General features: G+C 44.7%; 1 protein-coding gene across 6 annotated transcripts in view; it reads right to left on the reverse strand.

The window, feature by feature from the left end:
* The window catches only part of RNF19A (ring finger protein 19A, RBR E3 ubiquitin protein ligase), a 120,620-nt gene that overhangs the window by 13,672 nt on the left and 87,962 nt on the right, over positions 1 to 18,986 (reverse strand). For all 6 annotated transcript variants that reach the window (XM_056522403.1, XM_056522406.1, XM_056522405.1 and 3 more), the window contains 5 exons: positions 12,661 to 12,869; positions 11,162 to 11,306; positions 7,207 to 7,369; positions 2,969 to 3,083; positions 1,186 to 1,347 (listed from right to left, as the gene is read on the reverse strand). In XM_056522403.1, the coding sequence (XP_056378378.1) occupies positions 1,186 to 1,347; positions 2,969 to 3,083; positions 7,207 to 7,369; positions 11,162 to 11,306; positions 12,661 to 12,869 (794 nt within the window). The remainder of the gene's footprint in view (positions 1 to 1,185; positions 1,348 to 2,968; positions 3,084 to 7,206; positions 7,370 to 11,161; positions 11,307 to 12,660; positions 12,870 to 18,986) is intronic.

Here is an 18,986-nt window from a genome sequence, read left to right on the forward strand (position 1 = left end):
TTTTTTTTAAGCGCTACACAAATATAAAAGTATCTAGCCGTGGGTAAAGAACACATATAATTTTTACCGTAAAGTGTACAGTGTGAAAACAAAACCCTCCAAAATGTGCAAAATTTTGGTTTTTATTTAAATTTCTTCCCTAAAAAAATAACTCCGAGTTCGCCATACATTTTTTGGTAAAATGAGAGGTTTCATGACAAAGTACAATTGGTCTTGCAAAAAACAAGCCCTTATATGGGTCTGTACATGGAAATATAAAAGATGTATGGATTTTAGGAGGCGAGGAGGAAAAAACGCAAAAGTAAAATGGGCTTGGTCCTTAAGGTATTAAAACCTGTGCCGAGGAACAGTGGTGCAGATACACATCGCAACCAATTAGATCACTTATTTTATTTTTCCCCAAGACCTTTTAAAAAAAAGGAGAAAAGCCATCTAATTGCTTAATTGGTTGCTATGGGCAACTGCACCACTATTCCTCAGCACAGGTTTTGAAAAATCTCCCACACACTGTCTTTTCTCTACCAACAAGTGTCCCAAACCAAGGGGGTGACAAACAATCCCAAGGAGTCCTTTGGAAAGCAATGCAGCCACCCTCTATATGACTATGAATTAAAGGGGTATTCCAGGAAAGTTATTATTATTTTTTTTAATGTTAACTGGTGCCAGAAAGTTAAACAGATTTGTAAATTACTTCTATTAAAAAATCTTAATCCTTTCAATAATTATCAGCTGCTGAAGTTGAGTTGTTGTTTTCTGTCTGGCAACAGTTCTCTCTGCTGACATCTCTGCTTGTCTTGGGAACTGTACAGAGTAGAAGAGGTTTGCTATGGGGATTTGCTTCTAAACTGGGCGGTTCCCGAGACAGGTGTCATCAGAGAGCACTTAGACAGAAAAGAACAACTCAACTTCAGCAGCTCATAAGCACTGAAAGGATTAAGATTTTTTTATAGAAGTAATTTACAAATCTGTTTAACTTTCTGGAGCCAATGGATATATATAAAAAATTTATTCCTGGATAACCCCTTTAAGATGTTTTGGAGGGTGAAGTGGATTGTATGTGGCAGACATATCCTGGCCACGAATGTGTTTTGTTTTACAATAGACTCATCGATGTCTAAAGTCAAGTTTACAATGTAAAGTTTTAAAGCAATAAAAAGTTATCCGTATCCAACGGTGGGGTCTCACCTGCTGCAGTATTTACTCCGCCAACGTTGATATCGTTCTCATCATCAAATTCGATCCTGACCCCTTTTCCATTACCGGCTGACACCCCACAACCTCCGCTCCGGCATAGTGATATTGGGACTACTCCATACACATAAGCCAACATAATGGGAACTCCGATGCCTGCAAAACAACGTAACATTTTTGGATTACTCAGATGGAAAACAAAGGTGTACGGATTCTTAAAGTAAGGCTCCACATCCGGAGTAATTATAACCAGTATTTTGGGAAGCTGCACAGTAAGCCGCTGTCTTACACAATCTAGGACATGATTCAGGTAATACAGGAAGGTAGCGGATTGTGTCAGATACTTCAGCAAAATGTGGCCTGATGGGGAGGGGAGGTGTTGTAATAGCTGGATAGCCACAGATTGTGATCACAATAGACCAGGGACTTGTTCATATTTTAATTCTTAGGCCAGCGTTTTCCAACCAGGGTGCCTCCAGCTGTTGTAAAACTACAACTCCCAGCATGCCCAGATGGCCGTTGGCTGTCCTGGCATGCTGGGAGTTGTACTGCTGTTGCAAAACTACAACTCCCAGCATGCCCAGACAGCTGTTGGCTGTCCGGGCATGCTGGGAGTTGTACTGCTGTTGCAAAACTACAATTCCCAGCATGCCCGGACAGCCGACGGCTGTCCGGGCATGCTGGGATTTGTAGTTTTGCAACAGCTGGAGGCACCCTGGTTGGAAAACACCGGTGGGGGGTCTTTTATAGGTATCCTCCACTTTGGACAATTCCTATTAGTTGATATGAAGTGGATCATGAAGTGTCCTCCTGCTGCACCGGAATTTCCAAGCGGAATTTCAAAACTGAATTCCACTCGGCAATGCAGCAGTGTGAACCCGGCCTTATTTGTAGAAGTTAAAGGGTTACTCCGCTGCTCAGCATTTGGAACCAACTGTTCCGAACGCTGGAGTCAGGAGCTTGTGACGCCATAGACCCGCCTCCTCATGATGTCATGCCCCGCCCCCTCAATGCAAGTGTATGGGAGGGGGTGTGATGGCTGTCTCGCCCCCTCCCACAGACTTGCATTGAGGGGGTGGGGCATGACGTCATGAGGGGGTGGGGCTATGCATAACGAGCTCCTGGTATTGGCTCCAGCGTTCGGAACAGTTTGTTCCAAACGCTGAGCAGCGGAGTATCCCTTTAGGCATTACATCCACCTGATTTTAATCAATGGGCACGTCCATTTAATACAGGACAGGTCAGGTCCTCCACAGTGAGAGATGCTCTTTGTAACCTCTATCCATTCTGACCAAGAGATGAACACAGAACCCAACTCTATAGTATCTCAGGGTCCCCTAATAAGATATGGGGGAAGCAGCTTTCTAAAATGAACCTTTGAACAGCTATAGAATTCCTACTGACATTTCAGAAATAAACTAGAACATTAGTCTACAAACAGTGGTTCTCCAGATGTTGCAAAAGTACAACTCCCTGGCAGTCCGGGCATGCTGGTAGTTGTAGTTTTGCAACATCTGGAGGGCTGCTATTTGAAGTCCACTGAACTAGAACATAAATGTTTGTTGTAAGACTGGGGCTCTGTCCTTTTGCATTACAGGCGGACCATATTGCCATTATACACATTACCCTAGAATGTTCACGTGTCATGGTCCAGGTGCAATTTCTTTTTGCTTCGACACAATTATGCAATTTTGTACAATTGTGTAAAAAAAATAAATAAAAATAAGCAATCTTACCACAAGATATGAACTCTAATAGTGTCATAGACATCCCTTACCTACGGTTACAGCAGCAACAACTGGAGACACGATGACCGATAGGGTGACGCCGCCTGCTATCGCCAGGTTTCTCTTGTGCTTTGAAATGTCTTTACCTTCATACCGATTGTGAATCTGAGAAAAACAATGTCATGTTAGGGACTAATGCCTCAGAGCAACAAAACCGTAGATGGAGAAGAGTAACTTTAAAGTCCTATAGAGAATGAATGGAGCGGCGGCTGAGGCTGTACGATGCCACTCAATTCATTGGGGTATTCCCTCTGTTCCCCGATCAGTAGGGGGTTCCACCAATCATAAAGTGATCGTACAGTGACCCCCCCCGACCTACGATGGCCCAGACATACGATCATTTCAACATGCGATGGCCTCTCAGAGGCAGCATCAACATACGATGCTTTTGTATGTCGGGGTCATCGCATAAACGGCTATCCGGCAGCGCTGACTGCTTCAGCTGCCACCGGATAGCCGTTTACGGTGCCCCGTGTGGTCCGCTGACGATCACTCACCTGTCCTCGGGGCTCCGGCGCGTCCTCTTCGGGATCCCCTGCATCGTCGGCGCTCTCCATCGTCGTCATCACGTCGCTGTGCACGCCGTCCCGTCATCCAATAGGAGCGGCGTGCGTAGCGACGTGATGGCGGTGACGGAGAGCGCAGATGCCGGGGAAGCAGAGGCCTTGCCGGAGCGTCGGGGACACCTCGGGGATGCGGCGACAGCGACGGACGGCAACATCCCAGGCAGCGCTGACGAGCGGTGACGGTCCGGAGCGGCGGGGACAGGTGAATACAACTTCCTCTAACAGTGGTCTACAACCTGCGGACCTGCAGATGTTGCAAAACTACAACACCCAGCATGCCCGGACAGCCAACGGCTGTCCGGGCATGCTGGGTGTTGTAGTTTTGCAACATCTGGAGGTCCGCAGGTTGTAGACCACTGTCCTATACTTTACATTGCACGGATCCCTCAATATGCGATGGTTTCAACAAACGATGGTCCGTTTGGAACGGATTACCATCGTATGTTGAGGGACCACTGTATATCCTTGCAATATATTTTTATAACCTGGGAATAACAATGGTTGCCATAGTCACCGGCTCCACCTTTCTTTTACCAGTCAGAATTAGTCTCCTCTAGACTTTCTGTGGTAAAGTCATAAGCCTATTAAACGTCATTCACCGCTCCCTATATATTGTGCAACAAGCACTAGTAATGCACAACTCCACGTAAGGAAACTCAAATTATTTGCCAAGATAAGTATGGGCGGTCTGAGGATATGAGACACGCTGAAAAGTTTCTTTATGAGGCCGGGTTCACACCACGTTTTTACAATACAGTTCCCGTATCAGTTTTTTTTTAAATAAAAATGATGTCCAATTGCATCCGTTTTTTAAGAAAAAAAACATAGTTTTGAACTTTTCACTCCAATATGAATAAAGTTTTACTTGTTTGATTGAAATTCCAAGAAACACACTGTGCAAAGTAAAAAACTGTATGGTGAAAACTGGATGGAACCATACGCACATATGGTTCTGTACGGTTCCCATTGACTCCCATGTTAAAAAAAGTATGCATACGTTTCAATACGGTTTTTCACCCAGACTAAAAAACGTGGTACCGGTAGGTTCACACCACGTTTTTGCAATACAGTTCTTTATCAGGTTTTTGATAAAAAAAAACCAGATTCCTCAAAACCTGACTAAACTGTATCAAAACGTGTGTACAAAGTTTTATCTGTATACGGTTGAAAACCGTATAGAGTTTGAAAAATGATGTCCGGTTGCATCCGTTTTTTAAGGGAAAAAAACGTATACGTTTTGAACTTTTCACTCCATTATGAATAAAGTTTCACTTGTTTGATTTGAAATTCCAAGAAAATAAAAACTGTGCTGAGTCAAAAACCGTATGGTAAAAACTGGATGGAACCGTACACACATACAGGTCTGTAATGTTTCCATTGACTCCCATGTTAAAAAAAAAAAACGTATACGGGTCAATATGGTTTTTCACCTGGACCAAAAACCGTGGTAGGCCACGGTTTTCTGTCCAGAAAAAAAAAGTAAAAAAACGTGTGGTGTGAAAAACGGAGACAACCGTATACGATATGGTGCATACAGTTTAAAAAAAAAAAAAAAAAAAACTTATCCAAAAACTGTATAGAAAATCATGGTGTGAACCCACCCGTAGGCTACGGTTTTGGGTACGGGGAAAAAAAACTGACGAAACAGTTCAGGATGCAACACGGTCACAATCTGATGCATCGTTCGGCATATGGTTTTCAATACGGTTCTGTACGGTTTTCAAATTAAAAACATATACGGAACTGTATTGCAAAAACGTGGTGTGAACCCAGCTTTACTAGAACACCGGCTGTCCAAAGCTATCCTGTCACTCCTCACATCAGAGGGGAAACATTCCAGCTCCCAGCCGTTGCACTTCCTCATGTGACATGGAAGAATCTTACGCATATTTTTTGGGGCCGATTCGTCTGTCTGAATCTTTGTATCTGTTTTCGGTACAAGTTCTTCCCAGTAATACAAGTGCTACATTAATGTGTTTAGGGCTCCTAGACCAACTGCAGCTCTATAGCTATGTTGTACAAAGTAGCTGTCCGGCATCATGCTAGGGTCCTATTCACACCACACACCCCACACTCCCCTTCACACACCCCACACTCCCCTTCACACACCCCACACTCCCCTTCACACACCCCACACTCCCCTTCACACACCCCACACTCCCCTTCACACACCCCACACTCCCCTTCACACACCCCACACTCCCCTTCACACTCCCCTTCACACACTCCCCACTCCCCACTCCCCTCCACACTCCCCTCCACACTCCACACTCCCCTCCACACTCCACACTCCCCTCCACACTCCACACTCCCCTTCACACACTCCACACTCCCCTCCACACTCCCCACTCCACACTCCCCTTCACACACTCCCCACTCCCCACTCCCCTTCACACACTCCACACTCCCCTCCACACTCCACACTCCCCTCCACACTCCACACTCCACTCCCCACTCCACACTCCACACTCCCCACTCCACACTCTCCACACTCTCCACTCTCCACACTCTCCACTCTCCACACTCTCCACTCTCCACACTCTCCACTCTCCACACTCTCCACACTCTCCACTCTCCACACTCTCCACTCTCCACACTCTCCACTCTCCACACTCTCCACTCTCCACACTCTCCACTCTCCACTCTCTCCACTCTCCACTCTCTCCACTCTCTCCACTCTCCACTCTCTCCACTCTCCACTCCACTCCACACTCCACTCCACACTCCACTCTCCACACTCCACTCCACACTCCACTCTCCACACTCCACTCCACACTCCACTCTCCACACTCCACTCCACACTCCACTCCACACTCCACTCCACACTCCACACTCCACTTCACACTCCACTCCACTTCACACTCCACTCCACTTCACACTCCACTCCACTTCACACTCCACTCCACTTCACACTCCACTCCACTTCACACTCCACTCCACTTCACACTCCACTCCACTTCACACTCCACTCCACTTCACACTCCACTCCACTTCACACTCCACTCCACTTCACACTCCACTCCACTTCACACTCCACTCCACTTCACACTCCACTCCACTTCACACTCCACTCCACTTCACTTCACACTTCACACTCCACTCCACGCTCCCAACCAGGGTGCCTCCAGCTTTTGCAAAACTAAAACTCCCAGCATGCCTGGATAAGCTATGGCTGTCTGGGCATGATGGGAGTTGCAGTTTATCAACAGCAGGAGGCACCCTGGTTGTGAAACAATGGCTTAGACCAGTGTTTCCAACTAGAGTGCCCCCAGCTGTTGCTAAACTACAAATCCCAGCATGCCTAGACAGCCTTTGGCTGTCTGGGCATGCTGGGAGTTGTAGTTTTGCAACAGCTGGAAGTTCACTGGTTGGGAGACATTGTTGTATGTAACCCTGTATCTAAGACAGTGGTCTCCAATCCATGACTCTCCAGCTGTTGCAAAACTACTACTTCTAACATGCCACGACAGCCAAAGGCTGTGCAGGCATAGTGGAAGTTGTAGTTGTGAACAGCTGGAGATTCATAGGTTGGAGACCACTGTCGTACAGGATGGGTGTTTAAGTTTATACCTTTGTTTGGAATATGACTATACCGCTGCAAAAGTCTCTGAAGTAGTAGTAGTAATGGTAGTAGTAAAGAACTAAAGAATAAAAGCACTAACCTTTCTTCCTACATATACAGGTATACCAATAATCATGGCAGGAATGGCAATCCCAGCTATCAACGCTATGCCTACAGGGGCCCCAACAAGGGTCCCAAGCTGCCAAAGGATCTTCTTCTTTCTGCTCCATGGCTTCTTCCCCCAAAATGTACATCCTGAAGGACTGTGAGGAAAAAGAAAAACAATGGACGCAGTGAGAAATGGATACGTGTGCAGGCATGAATTCACAGCATAGGAAAAGGTTTGTCTCTTGGCTCTGTTCCCACCGCTACAAAAAAAAATGCGGTCATGCAGCAAATGCTCGGATATATAGCAGAGGATCCACAAGGTCTCTACCTGAAATCCATGGCAGCATTAAAAAACACAGACGGCTGGATGCTCCATTCTAAACACAAAACCTGCAATCCAACCTATTGTAGATGAAAGCGCCCTGTGGATTTTGGCACTTTTCTGTTTTCGGTTTATAGTGAAGAACGTGCGCTTAAAATAAGTCAATGTGTTTTCCAGTTTCTGTTTGACCTGCTCTATTCTGGGCAATGAGAACCGTAATGGTGTGGAAGGGCACAGCGGGAACAATGCCACACATATGAGCTGCCAGGCAGTCACACAAGAAGGTTCATTGAGGATATAAAAAAAAAAAAAGACCGACAATGAAGAATATATGGCAAAATAAAAAAAGAAAAAGAAAATACACTATATAATGCACATATATATATATATATATATATATAGACACATATATATATATATATATATATATATATATATATATATATATATATAAATATATAAATATATATAAATAAAAATTTATTTTTTTTTGGTTCCTTTCCTCTACCAGCAAGTGCAATATTGTAACCTTTAGAAGACGAAGCACAGAGGTCGGGTATAGATATATATACAGTAAGGGCTGTATTTTTACCTTCCTATTTCCCTAAGCAGAACCAGGTAAATCAGATCCTGCTGGTACTACGTGACTATTGGAACACATTCTTCTGTGTCTGAATCTGGCAATGCACAAATAACTTCTAGATTAGCTACAGGGAAATGTGCAAAGGCTGAAGTCCAAGCCTCCCTCTGGTTTAATAAGTAAGAAGAAGTTTATATACACTGCTCCCAAAAGTTAAACATCAGAATATAACTGAATATAACTGATACAACACTGATTGATAATCAATTTCACATGCTGTTGTGCAAATGGAACAGACGACAGATGGAAATTATAGGCAATTAGCAAGACACCCCCAATAAAGGAGTGGTTCTGCAGGTGGTGACCACAGACCACTTCTCAGTTCCTATGCTTCCTGGCTGATGTTTTGGTCACTTTTGAATGCTGGTGGTGCTTTCACTCTAGTGGTAGCATGAGACGAAGTCTACAACCCACACAAGTGGCTCAGGTAGTGCAGCTCATCCAGGATGGCACATCAATGCGAGCTGTGGCAAGAAGGTTTGCTGTGTCTGTCAGCGTAGTGTCCAGAGCATGGAGGCACTACCAGGAGACAGGACAGTACATCAGGAGACGTGGAGGAGGCCGTAGGAGGGCAACAACCCAGCAGCAGAACCCCTATCTCTGCTTTTGTGCAAGGAGGAGCACTGCCAGAGCCCTACAAAATGACCTCCAGCAGGCCACAAATGTGCATTTGTCCACTCAAACGGTCAGAAACAGACTCCATGAGGGTGGTATGAGGGCCCGACGTCCACAGGTGGGGGGTTGTGCTTACAGCCCAACACTGTGCATGACGCTTGGCATTTGCCAGATAATACCAAAATTGGCAAATTCGCCACTGGCGCCCTGTGCTCTTCACAGATGAAAGCAAATTCACACTAAGCACATGTGACAGACGTGACAGAGTCTGGAGATGCCGTGGAGAACGTTCTGCTGCCTGCAACATCCTCCAGCATGACCGGTTTGGCGGTGGGTCAGTAATGGTGTGGGGTGGCATTTCATTGGGGCACCGCACAGCCCTCCATGTGCTTGCCAGAGGTAGCCTGACAGCCATTAGGTATCGAGATGAGATCCTCAGACCCCAGATCTGGGAGGACATCCCTCAGGAGACCATCCACCACCTCATCAGGAGCATGTCCAGGCATTGTAGGGAGGTCATATGGGCACGTGGAGGCCACACACACTACTGAGCCTCATTGTGACTAGTTTTAAGGACATTACATAAAGTTGGATCAGCCTGTAGTGTGGTTTTCCACTGTGATTTTGAGTGTGACTCCATATCCAGACCTCCATGGGTTGATAAATTTATTTTCCATTGATAATTTTTGTGTGATTTTGTTGTCAGCGCATTCAACTATGAAAAGACGTAAGTATTTAATACGATTAGTTCATTCAGATCTAGGATGTTTTATCTTCGTGTTCCCTTTATTTTATTTGAGCAGTGTACATAGGAAATGTGCTGACCAGGACAGAAATAGGTGGCAGTAATGTCTATCCCATCAAGAAAAGTAATAGATCAGACCCAGAATTATGCTAAATCAGTGTTTCCCAACCAGCGTACCTTCAGCTGTTGCACAACTACAACTCCCAGAATGCCCAGGAGTTGTAGTTTTGCAACAGCTGGAAGCACACTGGTTGGGAAATACTGCTCTAAACCGTATGGAATCATAAAAGAGCAGCCATAAACTTTTAGGGTACATTCCCACGTGCAGGATCGGCTGCAGATTTATTATGTAACTAAATAATCTTCTATATCATAGAGCAGTGTTTCCCAACCAGGGTGCCTCCAGCTGTTGCAAAACTACAACTCCCAGCATGCCCAGACAGCCTTTGGCTGTCCGGGCATGCTGGGAGTTGTAGTTTTGCAACAGCTGGAGGCACCCTATTTGGGAAACACTGTTAGAGTGAAACAGAGGACTGTCTTAGCCTATACAAATCTAACAGGAATATGGTGGCATGCTTTACCTTATGCCATATTAGGTGCAAATATCTCTGTAGAGCCATGTTTATATGGTATGTGCCATAGATGAGCAAACAGTGGATTTTGGAGATAATCTGCAGCAGAAAGCTAGAGCAGAAACTATATCGGCAAATGCATTAGCCCCATTGCAATTCAATAGAATTCACTGCAGTAATGACCATTATTCTATATGTAAATGGGTGATTAAAAGCCCTGTCTGGATGCACTGCTGGCAAAACATGCACCTAAATCCTGATCGAATTTTGATTGTGTGAACACGGCCCAATGATGTACTGTACAGAGCTCCATATGCAGAGGAACAAAGCTCTCAGCTGTAACTAATAAAGTATCAGAAAATCAAAGAAACCCCTGTGCTATCAAATGCTAATAAAGAATAAAGGAGCTTAAAGGGGTATTCCAGGAAAAAACTTTTTTTTCTATATATCAACTGGCTCCAGAAAGGTAAACAGATTTGCAAATCACTTCTATTAAAAAAATCTTAATCCTTTCAGTATTTATGAGCTTCTGAAGTTAAGGTTGTTCTTTTCTGTCTAAGTAATCTCTGATGACACGTGTCTATGGGAACCGCCCAGTTTAGAAGCAAATCCCCATAGCAAACCTCTTCTAAACTGGGCGGTTCCCGAGACAGGTGTCATCAGAGAGCACTTAGACAGAAAAGAACAACCTAAACTTCAGAAGCTCATAAGTACTGAAAGGATTAAGATTTTTTTAATTGAAGTAATTTACAAAATCTGTTTAACTTTCTGGAGCCAGTTGATATATATATATATTAAAAAAAAAGTTTTTTTTCCTGGATAACCCCTTTAAGGGTAGTGCTGTATGTTGCTGCTGCATATTTTCCTACCCACCAAATTCAATTTGTAGCAAAATCAGCAGCAAAATACGGCACTAAGAAATATATATATATTTTTTTATAACAACAACAGCAAGACGGACAATAGCAAGACTGTGTGTTGTTATTGTCAGGTTGCAATGTGACCCTGCTTGATCCAGCGGCAGTAATAGAAAGCATTGTGCTAGGTATTTACCTGAGATAATGCAAATCTGAGATCTCCTTCATGCAGAGCCAGCAGAACTCACAGCCGCATACGGCACATGTCATGTGGTTGCAGCTTCCATCATTCATCTTTATAATATAGGCAGCACATCTTGGGCAAGGCTTGATATCATCCGCTAGCCAGGGGGAAAAAAATAAACGATAAAGCAAAGCGCTATTAACTTAACACAAATGAACAAAAAAAGTGAACAAAATAAAAAGCATTTATTGTAATGATATGCGAATATGACCACTGGGTCTCCTGTGGTTCCTAAACCTACAAGCTGCTGACCGGCGCACTCCCCGAAAAAAACCTGACTTACCAAAATTTGGAAGTGTGATTGAGCGTGTATATGAATGCCCATGTGATCGACAGACAGGATACCAGGCATGCATTCTCAATCAAGCTGGTGTCAATAAAAGCTAACCAGATTCCCTTCGGGTTAGGAAACATATCCATTGCTGTATCATAGAGCAGTGTTCCCAAACCTTTGGCTCTCTAGCTCTTGCAAAACTACAACTCCCAGCATGCCCAGACAGCCAAAGGCTGGGAGTTGTAGTTTTGAAAGAGCTGGAGAGCCAAAGGTTAGAGGCCACTGTAGTATGTAACCCTTTGTGTAAGGCCGTGTTTATCAACCAGTGTGCTTCCAGATTATGCAAAACTACAACTCCTAGCATGCTGGGAGTAGTAGTTTTCCAACAGCTGAAGACACACTGGTTGGGAAACACTGGTCTAAGGCGGTGTTTCTCCAAAGGGGATCCTCCAGCTGTTGCTAAACTACAACTCCCTACATTCCAAAAAAGCCAAAGGCTATCCAGGCATGCTGGGAGTTGTAGTTTTGCAACAGCTAGAGAGCTTGACAGATATAGGAAGCATAACATGGAAATTAGCAGTTTGCAATTTTATATATTTTAAAAAAATTATATATATTTATATATATCTTATTCTTATGTATTTATGGGGGTGACCAAGCTTCTACCCTGAACTATGAAAAAGCATTCCAGAGATTTGCCGTAAAACAGCCCATTGACTTCTATGGGAGTGTTTTGTGGGCATGCTCTGTGACCTGTTCAGAGTTCATCGTGCAGGGAAGGGGAGGAGACGAGCTGTCCCCATGACCTAATGACAATGGTGGATGCCGTGACCAGATCATGAAACTTAAATGGTGCTCTGCATCAGTCATAGAAATGGATGGTGAGTAATAGAGTTATTGTAACCTACATCCCGGGAGGTTTATACAGGGGAGGGATTGTGTGCTGGCATTTTGGGCTCTGTGCCAGCATGATGTGTTACAAAGAGACATCTTTACGCTGCCTGGCCCCCATCTGATGGGTTCATGAGATAATTGCTTAGTACAATGAGAACAAAGAAGACAACGTTGTGTCTCATATAGGCTGGCACAATACACATAACCTTGGGTACTGAACAATTGCCTTTCTAAGAATGCTTTTTTTATTTTTATTTTAAAAGGACAAAAAACGACAAGATACCTGCAGCTCCGGATTCCTGGCTGTAACTTATAGATGATGACCGGATTGTCCTTAGGCGCAAGCTCTGGGCCCGCTCTTGACGTGCGGCGTCACACGTCTGGTTTGGGTGCCATATCTGTTTACAGTGGTAGCAGAACTCCGTTCCGCATCCATCGCGACCACAGGTTAACTTTGGGCAGCTGGCACAACCAAAAGCGATGACGGCATAGCTAAAGGAAAGAAATATGAATGTTAATAACACATTGCGGAACTAAGGAGCAGACAGGTCTGTGGTATTAAAGGGGTTATTTCAAGATTAAAACATATCCCCCTACAGCAGTGTTTACCTAGCAGGGTGTCTCCAGCTGATGCAAAACTACAAACCCCAGCATGCCCGGACAGCCGAAGGCTGTCCGGGCATGCTAGGGGTTGTAGTTTTGCAACAGCTGGAGGCACACTGGTTGGGAAACCCTAACCATTAATTTTATAAATTAGGGTTACTTGTCCCAGGAGTGAACAAAGCAGCAGTGACACATGTCAAGTTACTATTCCATTCACTTCTTAAAGGGGTTATCCAGGAAAAAACTTTTTTATGTATCAACTGACTCCAGAAATTTAAACAGATTTGTAAATTACTTCTATTAAAAAATCTTATTCCTTTCAGTACTTATGAGCTTCTGAAGTTGAGTTGTTCTTTTCTGCCTAAGTGCTCTCTGATGACACATGTCTCGGGAACCGCCCAGTTTAGAAGAGATTTGCTATGGGTTTTGCTTCTAAACTGGGCGGTTCCCGAGACATGTGTCATCAGAGAGCACTTAGACAGAAAAGAAAAACTCAACTTCAGAAGCTCATAAGTACTGAAAGGATTAAGATTTTTTAAACAGAAGTAATTTAAATATTTGTCTAATTTTCTGGAGCCAGTTGAGATATATATATATATATATATATATATATATATATATATATATAAAAGTTTTTTTTTTCCTGGATAACCCCTTTAACTATAGGACAGCTGAAGATAGCCGCTCCATTCACTCATGGGACAAAAGCTTCCCATTCTAATGATCAGTGGGGCTCCCAAGACGTCAGGAGAGCCGAGAGATCCTTGTAAACTTACAGAAAATCCAGGAATAAATTAAAACAGGAAAAGTAGGTTACAAATACGTTTTTGCAGCCATATTTAATCTCTATACTTAAACGCTGAACTCATCAGAGAGACATTTGGAGGTGACGAACATCTAACTCGTTGCAAATGCGATTGCAAAATTCTAAGGTTAAAGGGGTATTCCAGGAATTTTTTTCATTTGACTATGCTACAGGGGCTGTAAAGTTAGTGTAGTCCATAATATAGTGGGGGAGATGTATCAAAACCTGTGAAGAGGCAAAGTTGACCAGTTGCCCATAGCAACCAATCAGATCGCTTCTTTCATTTTTCACAGGTCTTGTTAAGAATGAAAGAAGCAATCTGATTGGTTGCTATGGGCACCTGGTCAACTCTGCCTCTCCACAGGTTTTGATAAATCTCCCCCCAGTGTCTGTACCTGTGTGTGATGGTTTTCTCACAATTCTTATGTGATTTTCATCCCAATATTTATTTTTACCAGCATACAAAATTACTGTTGTCTCGGATTTTTCCAAGCTAGCAATGTGGCCGAGACCTGACATCACTAGTCAGCTGATGACAGGGAGCCTGTCTGCTTCAATGGGTGGAGCGATCCCTTGGTGGGAGAGAGATCAATCTGCAAATAATGCAACAGCTGTAGGCACCCTGATTGAAAACCAAAGGTCTTTTGAATGGATGCAGCTCATTTATGTTTCAATTGGTGGGGTTGCTGATGTGTGGGAGGGAGGAAAATGAAATTATGGGATTTGTAAGCAAAAGAAGAAAACTCAAACAGGAAATACCATTTCACAAATAGCTAGCCACACTGTTATGGTAATCTCACAGCATAGCCATTTGGCGCCAAGACAAGTTGAGATCCTTCCTAAGCATGTCCATTACTGTCTGCCAGGTAGGTACTAAAATCACCTTATGGTGGACAACCCCTTTAATGACTTTAGGCACCTGCAAAGCTGTTAGAAATAGGGCCTCCACCCCAAAGACTGTATGAAGATGACAACTCTAATTTGCACATGGTTCTCCTCTACGGTAAGAGAAAGGAAAGGACATCTCATCTGCCACCAATCCTTCAGGTCACTAAGTGTGTTCTCTCCTCCAATCCTTCATGTCACTAAGTGTGTCCCCTCCGCCAATCCTTCAGGTCACTAAGTGTGTTCTCTCCACCAATCCTTCAGGTCACTAAGTGTGTCCTTTCCTCCAATCCTTCATGTCACTAAGTGTGTTCCCTCTGCCAATCCTTCAGGTCACTAAGTGTGTTCCCTCCGCCAATCCTTCAGGTCACTAAGTGTGTTCTCTCCTCCAATCCTTCAGGTCACTAAGTGTGTTCTCTCCTCCAATCCTTCAGGTCACTAAGTGTGTTCTCTCCTCCAATCCTTCAGGTCACTAAGTGTGTTCTCTCCACCAATCCTTCAGGTCACTAAGTGTGTCCCCTCCGCCAATCCTTCAGGTCACTAAGTGTGTTCTCTCCACCAATCCTTCAGGTCACTAAGTGTGTCCTCTCCTCCAATCCTTCAGGTCACTAAGTGTGTTCCCTCCGCCAATCCTTCAGGTCACTAAGTGTGTCCCCTCCGCCAATCCTTCAGGTCACTAAGTGTGTTCTCTCCTCCAATCCTTCATGTCACTAAGTGTGTCCCCTCCGCCAATCCTTCAGGTCACTAAGTGTGTTCTCTCCACCAATCCTTCAGGTCACTAAGTGTGTCCTCTCCTCCAATCCTTCATGTCACTAAGTGTGTTCCCTCTGCCAATCCTTCAGGTCACTAAGTGTGTTCCCTCCGCCAATCCTTCAGGTCACTAAGTGTGTTCTCTCCTCCAATCCTTCATGTCACTAAGTGTGTCCCCTCCGCCAATCCTTCAGGTCACTAAGTGTGTCCCCTCCGCCAATCCTTCAGGTCACTAAGTGTGTTCTCTCCTCCAATCCTTCAGGTCACTAAGTGTGTTCTCTCCTCCAATCCTTCATGTCACTAAGTGTGTCCCCTCCGCCAATCCTTCAGGTCACTAAGTGTGTTCTCTCCACCAATCCTTCAGGTCACTAAGTGTGTTCTCTCCACCAATCCTTCAGGTCACTAAGTGTGTCCTCTCCTCCAATCCTTCATGTCACTAAGTGTGTTCCCTCTGCCAATCCTTCAGGTCACTAAGTGTGTTCCCTCCGCCAATCCTTCAGGTCACTAAGTGTGTTCCCTCCGCCAATCCTTCAGGTCACTAAGTGTGTCCCCTCCGCCAATCCTTCAGGTCACTAAGTGTGTTCTCTCCTCCAATCCTTCAGGTCACTAAGTGTGTTCTCTCCTCCAATCCTTCATGTCACTAAGTGTGTCCCCTCCGCCAATCCTTCAGGTCACTAAGTGTGTTCTCTCCACCAATCCTTCAGGTCACTAAGTGTGTCCTCTCCTCCAATCCTTCATGTCACTAAGTGTGTTCCCTCTGCCAATCCTTCAGGTCACTAAGTGTGTTCCCTCCGCCAATCCTTCAGGTCACTAAGTGTGTTCTCTCCTCCAATCCTTCAGGTCACTAAGTGTGTCCCCTCCGCCAATCCTTCAGGTCACTAAGTGTGTTCTCTCCTCCAATCCTTCAGGTCACTAAGTGTGTTCTCTCCTCCAATCCTTCAGGTCACTAAGTGTGTCCCCTCCGCCAATCCTTCAGGTCACTAAGTGTGTTCTCTCCGCCAATCCTTCAGGTCACTAAGTGTGTCCTTTCCTCCAATCCTTCAGGTCACTAAGTGTGTTCCCTCCACCAATCCTTCAGGTCACTAAGTGTGTTCTCTCCACCAATCCTTCAGGTCACTAAGTGTGTTCCCTCCACCAATCCTTCAGGTCACTAAGTGTGTTCCCTCCACCAATCCTTCAGGTCACTAAGTGTGTTCTCTCCACCAATCCTTCAGGTCACTAAGTGTGTTCTCTCCACCAATCCTTCAGGTCACTAAGTGTGTTCCCTCCACCAATCCTTCAGGTCACTAAGTGTGTTCCCTCCACCAATCCTTCAGGTCACTAAGTGTGTTCTCTCCACCAATCCTTCAGGTCACTAAGTGTGTTCTCTCCTCCAATCCTTCAGGTCACTAAGTGTGTTCCCTCCACCAATCCTTCAGGTCACTAAGTGTGTTCCCTCCGCCAATCCTTCATGTCACTAAGTGTGTCCCCTCCGCCAATCCTTCATGCCACTAAGTGTGTTCAGCCCTATATCCTGAGAGGCATAGGCATCAATTTACGGCACACACAGTGCGCTCTAGTCCTTATGGGGTTGTTCACATGGCTCACACTTATGGCGTCCCCCATTTGTATTTCCTGGCATGTCACTTACTCGAGGTCATGTCTTTTCCAGTCTCACGTTTTAGATTAATCCCTTCTATAGGCTTAGTATCTCCTTTTGTCACATACGTCACGTTCATATACCGTATTAAGCGCAGGACCTTATGCTACCCACTAGAGGACTCCATAGAAGCCTTGTTGTAATGTTGCACCAGTCACAATATGGGATGAACTAGTCTTGCCTCAGTACCCTGTGAGGTACAGTCTCTATTCATATCCTGTATTGCCTATGTAACATGCACTTGGGAGAATTTTTGCTCTGCAAAAGTGTTGTTTCATCACACGAGCACAACACTACTGGCTATAATACCAATATGATGTCCATAACTTCCACATACATGAATACTTCTATCTTACTGATCAGCCCTAACACTAAATCATGGTCTTGTATACTGTAAGTTGTCCCTGTACCATCAAAACAGCTATGAGCCTGGGGGTGTCCATTAAAATGTTAGAGGCCGATCTTTTAGGTTGTACAGTTGGGGCCTCCAAGTATTAAACTGGACTTCCACATCTGTTGGATGTGCTGGAAAAAAAAAACTAAAACTTTGTCATGAGCCTCGAACGATTCCTGAACAATTGTCACAAAAGTGCACAAGTTGTCTATCCTTGAAACACCCCAAACGTCCGGCCATTTTGGAGCTGCTCAGGCCCAGCTGTCTAGCCATAACAACTCTGTCCTTACCACAGACACTGATCTTTACTCTCACCAAATGTTCCTTCTTTCAGCAAATCAACTTATAAGAACTGACTGCTCACTTAATATATAATATATCCCCCCCGACAGGAGTCATTGTCACAATATAACCAATGTTAATCCTTTTTAATGTTATGGCTGATCAGTATATATTCCTTCGGGACGAGTTCTAACATTGACATTTTTAGATGCAGTTTCTAAATCCTATGGCAAAAATGGATAAAAATAAATAAAAATAAAAAGTCTTTGTCTCTCCTTAAGGGTCTATTCACACGTACAGTATTCTGTGCAGATTTGATGTGCAGGATTTTCTGCTGCAGATTTCAATGTAAACTGAATGACTAAATACAGCTTGAAATCCTGCTCATCAAATCTGTGCAGAATACTGTACGTGTGAATAGACACTAAAGGGGTATTCCGAGGAACACAAAAGAGGGGATACCACACAGAGAAAAAAGTGGTCTCGGCACCAGCATCCTGCTGCTGTTCAGAACAAGGTCTTTCGTGTTCCCTGGAAGTCACACCTGTAGCCCATCTGGTGCTAGACACGCCATGTAAAGCAGTACGGTAGATGAATATATTGAAGAACAGATGCACAGCACTCACCAGGTTCTTGTAACAGGGACTTTATTCCTTATGAAAGGTAATAGCGGGATCACATACAGGGGAGCGAGATGGAATACATGCAGGGGGTATTCAAGCTGGCGACGGACCATTTGCACGCCGAGGTACTTCGTAAGGCTGATGCTGACGAAGGCGCTTCATCAGACCGGCCTGACAAAGCGCCTCGGCGTGCAAACGGTCCGTCGCCAGCTTGAATACCCCCCGCATGTATTCCATCTCGCTCCCCTGTATGTGATCCCGTTATTACCTTTCATAAGGAATAAAGAAGTCCCTGTTTCAAGAATCTGGTGAGTGCTCCGCATCTGTTCTTCAATATATTCAAAATAGGGGATAAGTGTCTGATCGCGAGGAGTCCCAGCGGTTGGACTCCCTGCGATCAGACACTTATCCCCTATGTATCGTCTATACAGGGCCCAGCTACTCACTAGTCCTGGCCTCCACCCTCTGAGAGTAGCATGAGTGATGGCCAGCTCAGCCAATCACCAGCTCAGCCAATCACCAGCTCAGCCAATCACCAGCTCAGCAGTCCGTCACTACTGCTAGTCTCTGAGCGTGGGGGCTGGAGCGCTCAGGAGTTTGGCAAGTTCATCATGAAAGCCAGGCCCCG

This window comes from Hyla sarda, chromosome 5, assembly GCF_029499605.1.
Source record: "Hyla sarda isolate aHylSar1 chromosome 5, aHylSar1.hap1, whole genome shotgun sequence".
NCBI classification, from domain to species: Eukaryota; Metazoa; Chordata; class Amphibia; order Anura; family Hylidae; genus Hyla; species Hyla sarda.